The sequence below is a fragment of the Balaenoptera borealis genome (genome assembly GCF_965194805.1).
Source record: "Balaenoptera borealis genome assembly, chromosome: 3".
Lineage (NCBI taxonomy): Eukaryota > Metazoa > Chordata > Mammalia > Artiodactyla > Balaenopteridae > Balaenoptera > Balaenoptera borealis.
The window spans coordinates 28,291,584-28,305,105 of NC_138866.1; the positions used below are offsets into that span (position 1 = coordinate 28,291,584).

Sequence of the window (13,522 nt, forward strand, 5' to 3'; positions counted from 1 at the left end):
ATAGTTAATAAAAGTATTTCTTTTATAGAAGAATCACAGTTAATAAAAGCAGAAGGAAAAAGAGAATAAGGTATCACTGTTTTGCAAGCCCTAATGAAAAACAGATCTAGGCCATGATCAGTAATGGTTGCCAAAACTTTTACATAACCCACTGGTCAATCTTGAGATCAGTGAGGAGAACAACCAAATATCATGTGTCTCCTGATGAGATGTAGTAGGAAGCAAGAGTACCACCTATAAAATATTCTTGCCGGGCTTCCCTGGTGGCGCAGTGGTTGAGAGTCTGCCTGCCGATGCAGGGGACACGGGTTCGAGCCCTGGTCCGGGAAAATCCCACATGCCGCGGAGCAACGAAGCCCGTGCGCCACAACTACTGAGCCTGCGCGTCCGGAGCCGTGCTCCGCAAAGAGAGGCTGCGACAGTGAGAGGCCCGCGCACCGCGATGAAGAGTGGCCCCCGCTCGCCACAACTGGAGAAGGCCCTCGCACAGAAACGAAGAACCAACACAGCCAAAAATAAATACATTAATTAATTTTAAAAAATATATATTAAAAAAATATATATATATTCTTGCCAAGAGGAGAAACAAACAGTAATCTAATCAAGCCTCTAAATGTAATTACCAGTTTTCAGGAAGTCTGTGGATAGAGAAAGAAATCAAACAACAAAAGGAGTCAATCAACCAAAATCAGAATGTGGGAAATGCTATAAGACAAACAACCCAATTCCTTAAATAGATAGCCATACTGAAAAAAAGAGGGGGAGGACTATTAGAGATAAAGAGAATTATTAACCAAATGCAATGTATAGGCTTTGTTTGAATTCTTATTCAAACCAACCAACCATAAAAGATTCTTTCTGAGAAAAAATTTAGAAGGCTAAGAATCAGAGGATATCAAATTATTGTTAATTTTGTTGGGTATGATAAAGATATAGTTATGAAAAAATATCTGTTAGAGAAATATTTACAGATGAAATGTCTATGATTTAAAATACTGCACTACAAATAAAACATCAACAGCAAACAGTAGGAGGGAAGTGATAAGAACAGTAGACAGTTAATTGTTGAAGATGGGTGACAAGTACATGGATCACTATAGTATTCTCGTTCTCAGTATTTATACTCTTTGAAAACTTCCACAATAAAACATTTTAAATAGATAAACGAAGAGGGGAACAAATAAAGGAAGACTCCACAGGTGAGACATGTTCCAAAGCGGTTACCAGGAGAAGGTGACTTAGGGAAGAACCAATGATACCAAATAGCAAAAACTTTCAATATAACATAAGCAAAGAGGAGGAGAGAAGATGGCGGAAGAGTAAGACGCGGAGATCACCTTCCTTCCCACAGATACAGTAGAAATACATCTACACGTGGAACTGCTCCTACAGAACACCCACTGAACGCTGGCAGAAAACGTCAGACCTCCCAAAAGGCAAGAAACTCCCCCCGTACTTGGGTAGGGCAAAAGAAAAAAGAAATAACAGAGACAAAAGAATAGGGACGGCACCTGCACCAGTGGGAGGGAGCTGTGAAGGAGGAAAGATTTCCACGCACTAGGAGCCCCTTCGCGGGCAGAGACTGCGGGTGGCGTAGGGGGGAAGCTTCGGAGCCACGGAGGAGAGCGCAGCCACAGAGGTGCGGAGGGCAAAGCGGAGAGATTCCCGCACTTCCCGCACGGAGGCTCGGCGCTGACCAGCACTCACCAGCCCGAGAGGCTTGTCTGCTCAGCCGCCGGGGCGGGCGGGGCTGGGAGCTGAGGCTCGGGCTTCGGTCGCAGGGAGAGGACTGGGGTTGGCGGCGTGAACACAGCCTGAAGGGGTTAGTGCACCATAGCTAGCCGGGAGGGAGTCCGGGAAAAAGTCTGCAGCTGCCGAAGAGGCAAGAGACTTTTTCTTCCCTGTTTCCTGGTGCGCGAAGAGAGGGGATTCAGAGCGCCGCCTAAACGAACTTCAGAGACGGGCGCGAGCCGCAGCTAACAGCGCGGATCCCATAGCAACAGGGGCGCAGAGGGAAAAACGGAGAGACTCCCGCACAGAGGCTCGGCGCCGAGCAGCGCTCACCAGCCCGAGAGGCTTGTCTGCTCCCCCGCCGGGGCGGGCGGGGCTGGGAGCAGAGGCTCGGGCTTCGGTCGGATCGCAGGGAGAGGACTGGGGTTGGCGGCGTGAACACAGCCTGAAGGGGTTAGCGCACCACAGCTGGCTGGGAGGGAGACCGGGAAAAAGTCTGCAGCTGCCGAAGAGGCAAGAGACTTTTTCTTGCCTCTTTGTTTCGCGGCGCGCAAGGAGAGGGGATTCAGAGCGCCGCCTAAACGAACTCCAGAAACTGGCGCGAGCCGCGGCTATCAGCGCGGACCCCAGAAGACGGGCGTGAGACGCTGGGGCTGCTGCTGCCGCCTCCAAGAAGCCTGTGTGCGAGCACAGGTCACTCTCCACACCGCCCCTCCCGGGAGCCCGTGCAGCCCGCCACTGCCAGGGCCCCGTGATCCAGGGACAACATCCCCCGGGAGAACACACTGCGCGCCTCAGGCTGGTGCAACGTCACGCCGGCCTCTGACGCCGCAGGCTCGCCCCGCCTCCTCTGTACCCCTCCCTCCCGGCGGCCTGGGTGAGCCAGAGTCCCCGAAGCAGCTGCTCCTTTAACCCCATCCTGTCTGGGCGGGGAACAGACGCCCTCAGGCGACCTACACGCAGAGGCGGGTCCAAATCCAAAGCTGATCCCCAGGAGCTGTGCGAACAGAGAAGAGGAGGGGAAATCTGTACCAGCAGCCTCAGAAGAAACGGATTAAAACTCCACAAACAACTTGATGTGCCTGCATCTGTTGAATACCTGAATAGACAACGAATCATCCCAAATTCAGGAGGTGGACTTTGGGAGCAGGATATATTAATTTTTCCCCTTTTCCTTTTTTTTTTGTGAGTGTATATGTATATGCTTCTGGGGGAGATTTTGTCTGTATAGCTTTGCTTTACAATAGCTTTATTTTACTTCACTATATTATAGCTTCTTTCTTTCTTTCCTTTCTTTCTTTCTTTTTCTTTCTTTCCTTCCTTCCTTCCTTCCTTCCTTCCTTCCTTCCTTCCTCCTTCCTTCCTTCCTTCCTTCCTTTCTTTCTTTCTTTCTTTCTTTCTATTTTTTCTCCCTTTTACTCTGAGCCGTGTGGACGAAAGGCTCTTGGTGCTTCAGCCAGGCATCAGGGCCGTACCTCGGAGGTGGGAGAGCCAACTTCAGGACACTGGTCCACAAGAGACCTCCCAGCTCCACGTAATACCAAACGGCAAAAATCTCTCAGAGATCTCCATCTCAACATCAAGACCCAGCATCACTCAATGACCAGCAAGCTACAGTGCTGAACACCCTATGCCAAACAACTAGCAAGACAGGAACACAGCCTCATCCATTAGCAGAGAGGCTGCCTAAAATCATAATAAGGCCACAGACACCCCAAAATACACCACCAGACGTGGACGTGCCCACCAGAAAGACAAGATCCAGCCTCATCCACCAGAGCTCAGGTACTAGTTCCCTCCACCAGGAAGCCTACACAACCCACTGAACCAACCTTAGCCACTGGGGACAGATACCAAAAACAACGGGAACTACGAACCTGCAACCTGTGATAAGGAGACCCCAAACACAGTAAGATAAGCAAAATGAGACGACAGAAAAACACACAGCAGATGAAGGAGCAGGGTCAAAACACACTAGACTTAACAAATGAAGAGGAAATAGGTAGTCTACCTGAAAAAGAATTCAGAATAATGATAGTAAGGATGATCCAAAATCTTGGAAATAGAATAGACAAAATGCAAGAAGCATTTAACAAGGACGTAGAAGAACTAAAGAGGAATCAAGCAATGATGAAAAACACAATAAATGAAATTAACATAAGCAAGACTGAGACAATGGGTCGCAATGATGAATACAAGGAAAGGTCCTGGAAGAAACATTAACATGCATGCCCAGAGCCTTATGATCCTGGATATCCTCAGAAATATTACAGAAAAGTTGAGACCATTCAATATAGGATGCAGAGTCATTTGAATGCTGTAACAGCGGACTGTGGTCTACAGGCTATAATGAAAGGAAAAGTGAAAGATACTATAACACCAAAGCCAGAATATACAGGCTTTGGCAAAAGCTTATGCATATGAAACGAGCTCATGAGGAAGTCATCTACCTCCACGACACAAGGCCAATAAAATATCCTAAGATTCTAGAAGCCCAACTGGTTTTCATTCTGTTTTCCGGGTCAGAGCCAAAAAAACAGAGTAAGGGGTGCTTAGAATCAATCTAAAAGCCCCTTTGATTTACATGATGGTTCTCACTCAACAAGCAAGTGGACACATTCTCATATGCCCAGTTGGTTCAGCCTGGTATCTCCGAGACAACTGGCCCTAGCAAAATGAATGATAATTATTTCTAATGATTTTGTCTCTATCTTTTTTGCTCAAGGACTACTTTGTCCCAGGATGTTATTTTCTTTATAAAATAAAAGCAGCATTTTCATCGCAAGTGAGGCAAGAACAGGAGGAGCCGATCTCATTAATTAGGGCATGTGTATCAAGGAAACTAGAGCTCAGAGTCCCAGCTGTGAATGACCAATCTCCCAATTCAGCAGACCCTAATACTCAGGTTCCTTTCAAACCTGGACTCATGCTTAGCTTAAGGTAAGATATTCTAATCAAAGTCTCCAGGAAAGGGAAATTGGAGAATTTTTTCAGATCCTCTGAAATAGATTCCCAATCTTTCTCCACATTAATCTCCACAGAAACAAAGTAAGGGCAAGAGATAGTTTTACCTCCTGTGGATTTACGGCAGTTAAGACAGACACCTCATATGACTGCCTCCCTGACTGCATGGTCACCAAATGATGCGTCACATCAGGCACTGAAGACAGAGGACGTGGGGATCCTTCAGCAAGCACCTCTGAAACAGCAGAAAAATGTTTCAATGCAAAGTGAATCCACAGATCTACCTACCTACTTTCATTATCAAATCTCTCATTAAGAACTCTTAAAACTGTTCCCTGAAAAACTGAATCCCACATTCCTGTGTTTCTTCCAAATTAATTCCTGCCTGATATTCACTATCAGTGAATTTGGAAAGTATTACAAAAGGGAGATGGGAAGAAAAGGCAAGAAATCTTGATATAACAGCTGACCATTTTTCAGTATGCCAATTTAGAGTAATATGGCTTTAGCACTATTAACTGGATTAAAATTGCTTATGAATCAGGGAACCAGAGCCAACCCTTAAAGCAGTCACCAGTGATGGAAATAGTGCAATACGTGCTAGTCAAGAGCTTAAACCTGGCTCCAAAGTTCCTTCTCACTGTCTCTTCCTCCCTTGAGACTTTTCTCCTTAGTATCATTTATGAAACAGAAGAGGCTTATTGTGGAAGCACACTCTGGGCCTTGTAGGCTCCATATATAAGTTACACAAACATGGTCTTTATACCCAAAACTGACTGACTGCCACATGAGTAATGAAAACAAAGGATCTCAGACTTATTAAATGTTCATCAGCAGAATCACCACGAAGATCTTCTGGAAATTGCTTACACATAAACCACTTAGCTCTCAAATAAATTAAGAGTATCTTCTAGGGGCTTTCTAGCTTATATTGCTCTTCCAGGATACCACATAACTTAACGTTTGCTTATATACTATCTTCTTCTCACTCAATGTTGTTTCCCATATGTAAGTTTTGACTTCTCAACTAGATTTTAAGGTCCCTGTCTTCTACTTTTCTTTCCCATGGTGCCAGGTACACAGTAGGCACTGAATAAATGCATGCTGACCTCACCTGTTAAGTTTTTCAGAGAAGAGGGCCTGGCCTGTGTAACTTGGGTGAAATTTCTATACCAGAGAGGAGCAACTGTTTCCTAGAGAGCCCTTTCTTTTCTCCAGAAGATATGGCTTTTGAAGGTATGGAGAAATTGCTTTAATTCTCCTCTGTAAAACCTGGTTATGTTCTGTTTAAATATTTTAAAAGTTAAGTTCTTCCATAACTGCAATAGGAAAGATAGAAATAGTTGGGCTAGGATGCTAGGATTATGGATAATTTTCTTCTTAAAACTTTTTCTCTTTATTCTTTTGCAACATTATCTTTTCAATGAAAAAACTTTTTAAAATATTCACTTATCTACTCCAGAGACAACACAAATGCTACTCAATCATACCATTTCTACTCACAAGAAATGAACTTAATTAAAACCTCCATTTTGGAGACAACCCCATTCCTTAGTCCCTAGTTGCAGCCCATTTTCCCCAAATAAAGGAGAGTTGAAAGTCTTACCATCATCAACTCCTAGGATAGAATTGGTATTTGGTAGGTTCAAGGACTCTCCACCAAGGCTGGGCTGAGAATTCATAGGCACCAGGTTTTTACTGGTTACTGAAGCCTCTTCAAGCAAACTACTGCCCATTAGTGGCTCAGCTGCACAGAGAATAGGATGTGAGAGACATACAGCAGTCAAGGCTGTGCCTGGTCCCCATTTTCCTTCACGAGAAGCTGGCTTTTTTTTTCAGAACTAAAAGTTAACCTGTATCTTGGATGCCACCTCCTCTATTTCACTTACTTTTGGGAAGCAAAAATAAACCTAGAAGGGAAGAGTTTGAGCCTCATGGATAAATACCCTTGCTTGTGATCAGCATCTGGATAACAAACATATAAAATGGGATGGGTGCATCCTTAGAAAGGAGTATTTAGAATAAAATAATTGATTAATGAAAGACATGGAAAGGAATAATAATAAAAACGTATTATCAAATTTAAGCTAGGGTAAAAAGGGAGTCATGACTGATAAGTAAAAAATGCTTAAACTCTTGTCATACAGAAATCTTCATCACAGTGACAATCAAATGATGGTTCATGGATCAGCACTAGTTACCATCAAACTCACTAGAGGAACTTTCAAAACTATAGACTCCGGGATTTTACTTTGTTTTGTTTTGCTGGGGGAGAGGGGTGGACAAGCAATACACAATATATGTTTTTAAAGCTTGCAAACGATTTTACTGTACAGTTACATTTGGAAACCACTAGTCCATCAAATGAGACCAATCTCTCTACCCAAAATAGAATCAGAAAATTTCCACATCAGACAGGCCAGTTATTTGGCTTTTGGAACCCCCAAAATATAGCCCTCCACTATACCCTCTTCTCCTTACCAGTTTGTTCCTGCTCTTGACTCCCAGCTGCTCCCATCTGCAAGTGATGCTTTCTCATGTGCACATTCCTGCTCCCACTCTGAGAGAAGGTCTTCCCACAGACTTGACACTGATGTGGCTTCTCTCCTGAAACACAGACCAGGTTAAGACAGGGGAGCCAAAAAGACAGGGTACATTTCTGACAGCAAGAGAATGGACTCAAGCCCTAGATGGAGAAGCCCAGGGGATGTTAAACTAAACATTAAGAGACTACTCCTTCTCCCATTTCGCACCTTCCCCCAGCCTCTCAACCTTCAGTACACAGGGGAAGGCTGGAAAGTACACCAGGAGGGCTTAGCACACTCACTGCTCCCAGCCTCCAGTACTCTCTAGACCCACTGTACTGCTGCTTCCACAAAACAACTTCTCCGGTATAAGATCATGGTAGACACACAGAATATTTACTTCCCTTTTCAGATACAGTCTTCCATGGACCTCAAGGACATGCACTAGCCTCAAGGATTCCAACCCTGGATTCATAATATACCTTTATCCCGTTTCCTGCCACAACTCTCAGTCTTCAACGTTCACACTGGTGGTTCTTCTACACAATGATCTGAACTATCCCTTAGGTCCTCAAGTCTGAAACCCTCAACTTCTATCCCACCTACCCAGACAACCACACTTAGAGCGGGGTCAAAATCTTACGCCAAAGAACAAAAACAAAAACAAAAAAAACCCTTATGCCTACAGGGGACTAGTAGATAGCAAAACTAAGTGAAATGACCAGAAAATTTCCAGAAGAGGCAGAATATATAGAGACAGAAAGCTGGTCAATGACTGCCTGGATCTGGGAGTGGGAGCAGGAACTAACAGCAAAGGGGCACAAAGGAACTTTTGGTGCGACGCAAGTGTTCTAAAACTGGATTGTGGTGGTGATTGTACAATGCTATATATTTTCTAAAAATCACTGATGTGTATACTTACAATGGGTGAACTTTAAGGTATGTGCATTATAGGTCCAAAAGCTGTTAAAAAATAACTATAATGGATTGAAATACAGTGAATATGTAGAAACACATGAATTCAAGATAATACTAATGAGAGAGAGAGAGAAAAAAAGCAGTGAAAATGACACTACTAGAAGTAACCACAGTACCAATTTCTTACTCTGAAAACTCACAGTTAAAAGAATTACACATTTATCCTGCCTTTCGTGTACAAATTACCAAATAGCCCTAGTTGATAGAGACCCATTATACAGAAGAATTCCGGCTAACAAATGTGAATGAATAATAGAATTAGAAAAATAACATTTTACAACCCTGCTGAAATAACGAATTCAGGCGTTATTCAGAGATGAAACCATAAGGCTGCTAGGGAACATTACAATGTGGGGATCAGGGTGTTACCACCTGAACCAACTGATCAATTTTGACAACTAAGCTCTGTATGCCTCTTGATGTGATGCAAAATGAAACACAACCACCTATAACAAAACCTTGCCAAAATCTTTGAACCTTTGAAGCTTTTAGGAAATACAGGGGAACAAGTTAAATGACAGAAAAGGAGGCAAACCAACAAATCCAGAACGTGGGATGAGCTACAGGACCAACTGAGTCTGTTGTGCAATAAGTCTATAGCATGAAAAACAAAAAGTACAGATAGATCTAGATTCAAGAAGACTTACTAGCCAAGTGCAATGAGTGGACCTTGTTGGATCCTGATTTAAACAAAGCCACTTTAAAAGACATTTTTGAGATAATTGGAAAAAAATTAAACATGGAGTGAATCTCAGATAAAACCAAGGAGTTATTGTTAATTTTGATAGATATGATAACAGCATTATTGTTATGTAAAAAAGTATTTTTCTCTACTTTTATGTATGTTTGACAAAATTTTACATAATAAAATAAAGAACAGTAAAATGAAAACACTCTACAAGCCAAGCAAAACACATCTGGAAGTCCACATCTAACCCACAGGCTATCAGTTTGCTATCTCTGCTTAGAATCTGTCATCATATTAAAAAACTGCTCTACCCCTAGGATCTCAGCTTTGAAATTCACATCCCTGACTGATTATACCTCTCCAACTCCCTTGCTCCCACTGAACTGTTTTGCTGTCTTCATGATAAATAACTTCTAGTTCCTTCTCCCCACTCCTCCCATTCTGGCTTCCCTTTGCTTCCCATGGCTAGCCATTTGAACAATTAGCAGATTCCATTTTAGAATCTCTCTCCACTTTGAGTTCACTTCTGCCTTGGCAAGTCTCTGCTCTGAATAACTCCATGGACCATATCTGACATAACTTATAAAGTACCCAGTGTAGTGCCAAATAAATTTGTTGATTCCCTCAGAAAAAGGTCTCAATTAGAAAGCAGTTCAATGGCTCAGCTGAAAATAATAATAATTAGATATTTTCTCCTTGATTACATGGCCCTTTGAATGCAAGCATCAAGGGCCTTGATTTCTGATTTTGTCAGGATAGGGAGGAAACTTTACAGTGAACAGTTTGTTTCTCTTTAGATTTCTTTATACCACTACCCTAACCTTTTACCCTTTTGGCTCTCCATCTTCCCTGAAATCTATGAATGGCACAGGTTCTAGTACCTGAGTGAACCACCAAATGTTTTCGAAGACTAGAATACTCAGCAAAGGAACGGCCACATCCTTGGGCTTCACAAAGGAAAGGCTTCTCTCCTAGAGACAGAAAATAAGATAAAGACTCAGTCTTCTGATGAACTATTATTCTCTTTTCCCATCAATCTTTTCCTGTTTCCAACGACTTACTCTGATTTCCTGAATTCATGCTACATAATTTCAACCGGACTATCCAGCAGGTGTCACCTCTCAGTGATCTCCTAGTACACAGCCCTGCAGACAGCCCTGCCCTTTTCTTTAGAGTAACTGCCTCTGAGCATAATACTTCCTTCTCCCTCCTCACGCCTGAGCCCCAGCTGCACTGCACTACCTTCTTTGGTGATCCCATCCCTTCTGAGGATATCAGGAAAACAGTGTATACGCTCTCAGGATTTTTACCTTACATCAATTCTCTTTAAGGTTGAGTTTCTAGATCCATTTAAGAGTACAGATTTTTAAAGGTTATAAAATAGGTATTACATAATCCCATCTTATAAAAGCAAACAAATAAAAACAGCTGTTTAGTGAGAGGTACACAGAAAAATCTCACAATGTGTTAACAGTAGTTATATCCTGACAGTGGTATTATGATTTATTTTCTTCTTGTGCTTTTCCATAATTTTCATTTTCTACAGTATTACTTTGTTATTTTAAAAATCAAAGATGCATGGTGAAAACTGAATGAGGTCTGTAGACTAACTGACAGTACTGCTGACTTTCTGGTTTTGATATTGTACTATGGCTACATAAGATGTCACTTCTGAGTGTAAGCTGGGTGAAGCACATACAGAACTCTTTGTATTCTTTGTGACTTCTCTTGAGTCTATAATTGTTTCAAAATAAAAAGTGAAAAAAATCAGAGATGCAGTCCATATCTCCCAAGGGTCACAACCTAGTGAGAGATAAACGTATTCATAAATGACTTTAATTCTGGTATAAAAAAGTGCTATATGCAATCATAAAGGGGAGGAATTCTTACTGTGGTAACTTCTCTTTTTAAAGAAGCTGAATTTAAGCTGCTCTTTAAAGATGACAAGGATGAAAGGAAATTTCAGGCATAAGGACTAGTATGAGCACAGCCTTGAAACTGAGAGCGCCCAAAGCAAGTTCAGAAAACGACAAGTGTGAAATAAGTATATATATTGGTCTTTGCCCCAGTTTCCTGACACACAGCTTCAAAACCCTTGTACACAGGGGTGCTAGGAGAATTTTTTGTTCTAACATTTAATCCTGGATCCTAGCTCCTGATGCAGAGCTCCTGAACCCCTTGTAATTTTTTAAGTGACATGAGCACTAGGATAATCTGTTGTTCTAATATTTGGTCTTTGACAGTGATTCCTGACACAGAGTTCCTAACCCCTTAGAATTTACTGGGTGACAGCAGTGTCTCTTCTAATGAGGTGACTCTTGGTGGGCTCCTGGATGGGGGCGAGTCACCAGAAAGACCAAGCCATGATTAGAAGCTTGAGATTTTCAGCCCTACCCCCATTTTCCAGAGAGGAGAGAGGGCCTGGAAATGGATTAATCATCAATCATGCCTACATGATGAAACCTCCATAAAAATTCCAAAAGTACAGGGTTCAGAGAGCCTCTGGGCTGGTGAACATGTCTATGTGCCAAGAGAGTGGCACACCCCAACTCCACAGGGACAGAAGCTCCCGTGCTTGGGACTGTTCCAGACTTCACCCTGTGTATCTCTTTGTCTGGCTGCTCACCCGTATCCTTTATCATATCCTTTATTACATAATAAACTGGTAAACATGTTTCCCTGAGTTCTGTGAGCTGTTCTAGCAAATAATTGAATCTGGGGCGGGGTCATGGGAACTCCAATTGGTAGCCAAGTCAGACAGAGGTTGTGAGTAACCTGGGGACTTGCTACTTGCAATAAGACATCTGAAGTAGGTGGCAGTCTTGTGGGGCTGAGCCCTTAACCTGTGGGATCTGACGCTGTTTCCAGATAGTGTCAGAATTCAGTTAACTTATAGACACCCACCTGGTGTCACAGAGACTTGCTTGGTGTGGGAAAACACATTTGGTGTCAGAACTGTTATGAGTGTGACAGTGTGAGACAGTAAAGGAGAAAAACAGAAACTCAGCAAGTAAGGCTGGCATGCTGACAATACAGGAGCTGGGCCCTGAAGGAGGGAGGAGCACAGCTCTAGATGATACTGTTCTTTCAGACTATACCACATAGTTTAATGTCTGTGATTTTCCAGTGGTCTGTAACTTTTTGGAAAGCGTTATCTGTATACTCACACTAACCCCAGAATGCCAGGCACTCTAAAAGTCACCAAATGAATGAACAATATATTCATACATATGATAGAATAAACATCAGGAAAACAGAAAATTGCAGTTAATAAATAAGGTTAAATGTTTAACAAGATGAACTCAAGAACCTCAGAAAAAGATTTCAAAAAAGATTCATCAGAATCTAGTGGCAGGAATCTCATCAAGCTGCCTTAAGTTAGATGGCCTTCCTATTTGGAAACTGAGAGGATGGTGATTTTGCTGCGATAAAGAAGAGGAGGAGTCAGGAGGCAATGCTACATAATGGTTGAGCATGAGCCAGTTAGCCCTGAGTTCAAGTCTTGGCGCTATCACTTACCAGTATGGGGAAGATATTTAAAACCTATGAGAATCAGTTTTTTTATCTATAAAATTAACATAATACAACCTCAAAAGATTATTTTGAGGATTAGATGAAATGATACAAGTTAAATATATTTAAGCATAGTGCCCGGCACACAGTAAGCCACTAAAATTGGCAGCTTTAATTACTACTGTTACTACTAATAAAGATCTGAGGTCAATTTTGACATTTGAGATAAAATGAGTTGTCAGCACTTGAAAATAAAATCCTTGCAAGAGCTCTGGAGTCAGATCAGAATTCAAATGCCAGTTCTACCATTTCCTAGCTGCATAATGTTGGGCAAGTTACTTAACCCTCTAACCTTCTGTTTCTCCATCAATAAACTCAGTATCTAAAGCATAAAGGTACCTTGAAGATTAAATGAGATAATGTATATGTGCTTGGTACATATTAAATTGCCTTAATAAATGCTTTTTATTATTATTTTTTTTAATTTATTTATTTTTGGCTGCGTTGGGTCTTTATTGCTGCACGCGGGCTTTCTCTAGTTGCGGTGAGCAGGGGCTACTCTTCATTGTGGTGCGCGGGCTTCTCATTGCGGTGGCTTCTCTTGTTCTGGAGCACGGGCTCTAGGCGTGTAGGCTTCAGTAGTTGTGGCTCACGGGCTCTAGAGCAAAGGCTCAGTAGTTGCGGTGCACGGGCTTAGTTGCTCCGTGGCATGTGGGATCCTCCCGGACCAGGGCTCGAACCCGTGTCCCCTACATTGGCAGGTAGATTCTCAACCACTGCACCACCAGGGAAGTCCTAACTTTTATTATTATATTAATTATTGAGATTCAGATCTGTGAGACATCCAGGAAGAAATGATTAAATTGAAGCCTGAGACTGCAATGAGACAGCACATCGAGTAAAATGGGAGAAACCCAAAATTCTGAAATTGGTCAACAATTAGATTAACAAGGCAGAGCTAGCAAGAGTCAGAATGAAGAGAGAAAATCAGGTCACACTCTGAATAAAAGAAAGCATTTTAAAATATGTTCACTTTTATCAAATGCTACAAAGATGACAAGTGGCACAAGGATGAAGAGGTTACTGAATTTAATAAGGCACAGTGAATTCTACTACTTTCCTT

At 42.3% G+C, this 13,522-nt stretch overlaps 1 protein-coding gene across 10 annotated transcripts in view; it reads right to left on the reverse strand.

Annotated features, from left to right (window-relative positions):
- Nucleotides 1-13,522, reverse strand: part of ZNF410 (zinc finger protein 410) — a 44,110-nt gene that overhangs the window by 3,898 nt on the left and 26,690 nt on the right. For 5 of the 10 annotated variants that reach the window (XM_082383936.1, XM_082383933.1, XM_082383929.1 and 2 more), the window contains 4 exons: nucleotides 9,768-9,857; nucleotides 7,177-7,302; nucleotides 6,302-6,442; nucleotides 4,803-4,930 (listed from right to left, as the gene is read on the reverse strand). In XM_082383936.1, the coding sequence (XP_082240062.1) occupies nucleotides 4,803-4,930; nucleotides 6,302-6,442; nucleotides 7,177-7,302; nucleotides 9,768-9,857 (485 nt within the window). Of the gene's footprint in view, nucleotides 1-4,802; nucleotides 4,931-6,301; nucleotides 6,443-6,462; nucleotides 6,661-7,176; nucleotides 7,303-9,767; nucleotides 9,858-13,522 lie in introns of those variants that run through there. The other 5 variants (XM_082383930.1, XM_082383934.1, XM_082383935.1 and 2 more) reach the window with 4 other exon arrangements.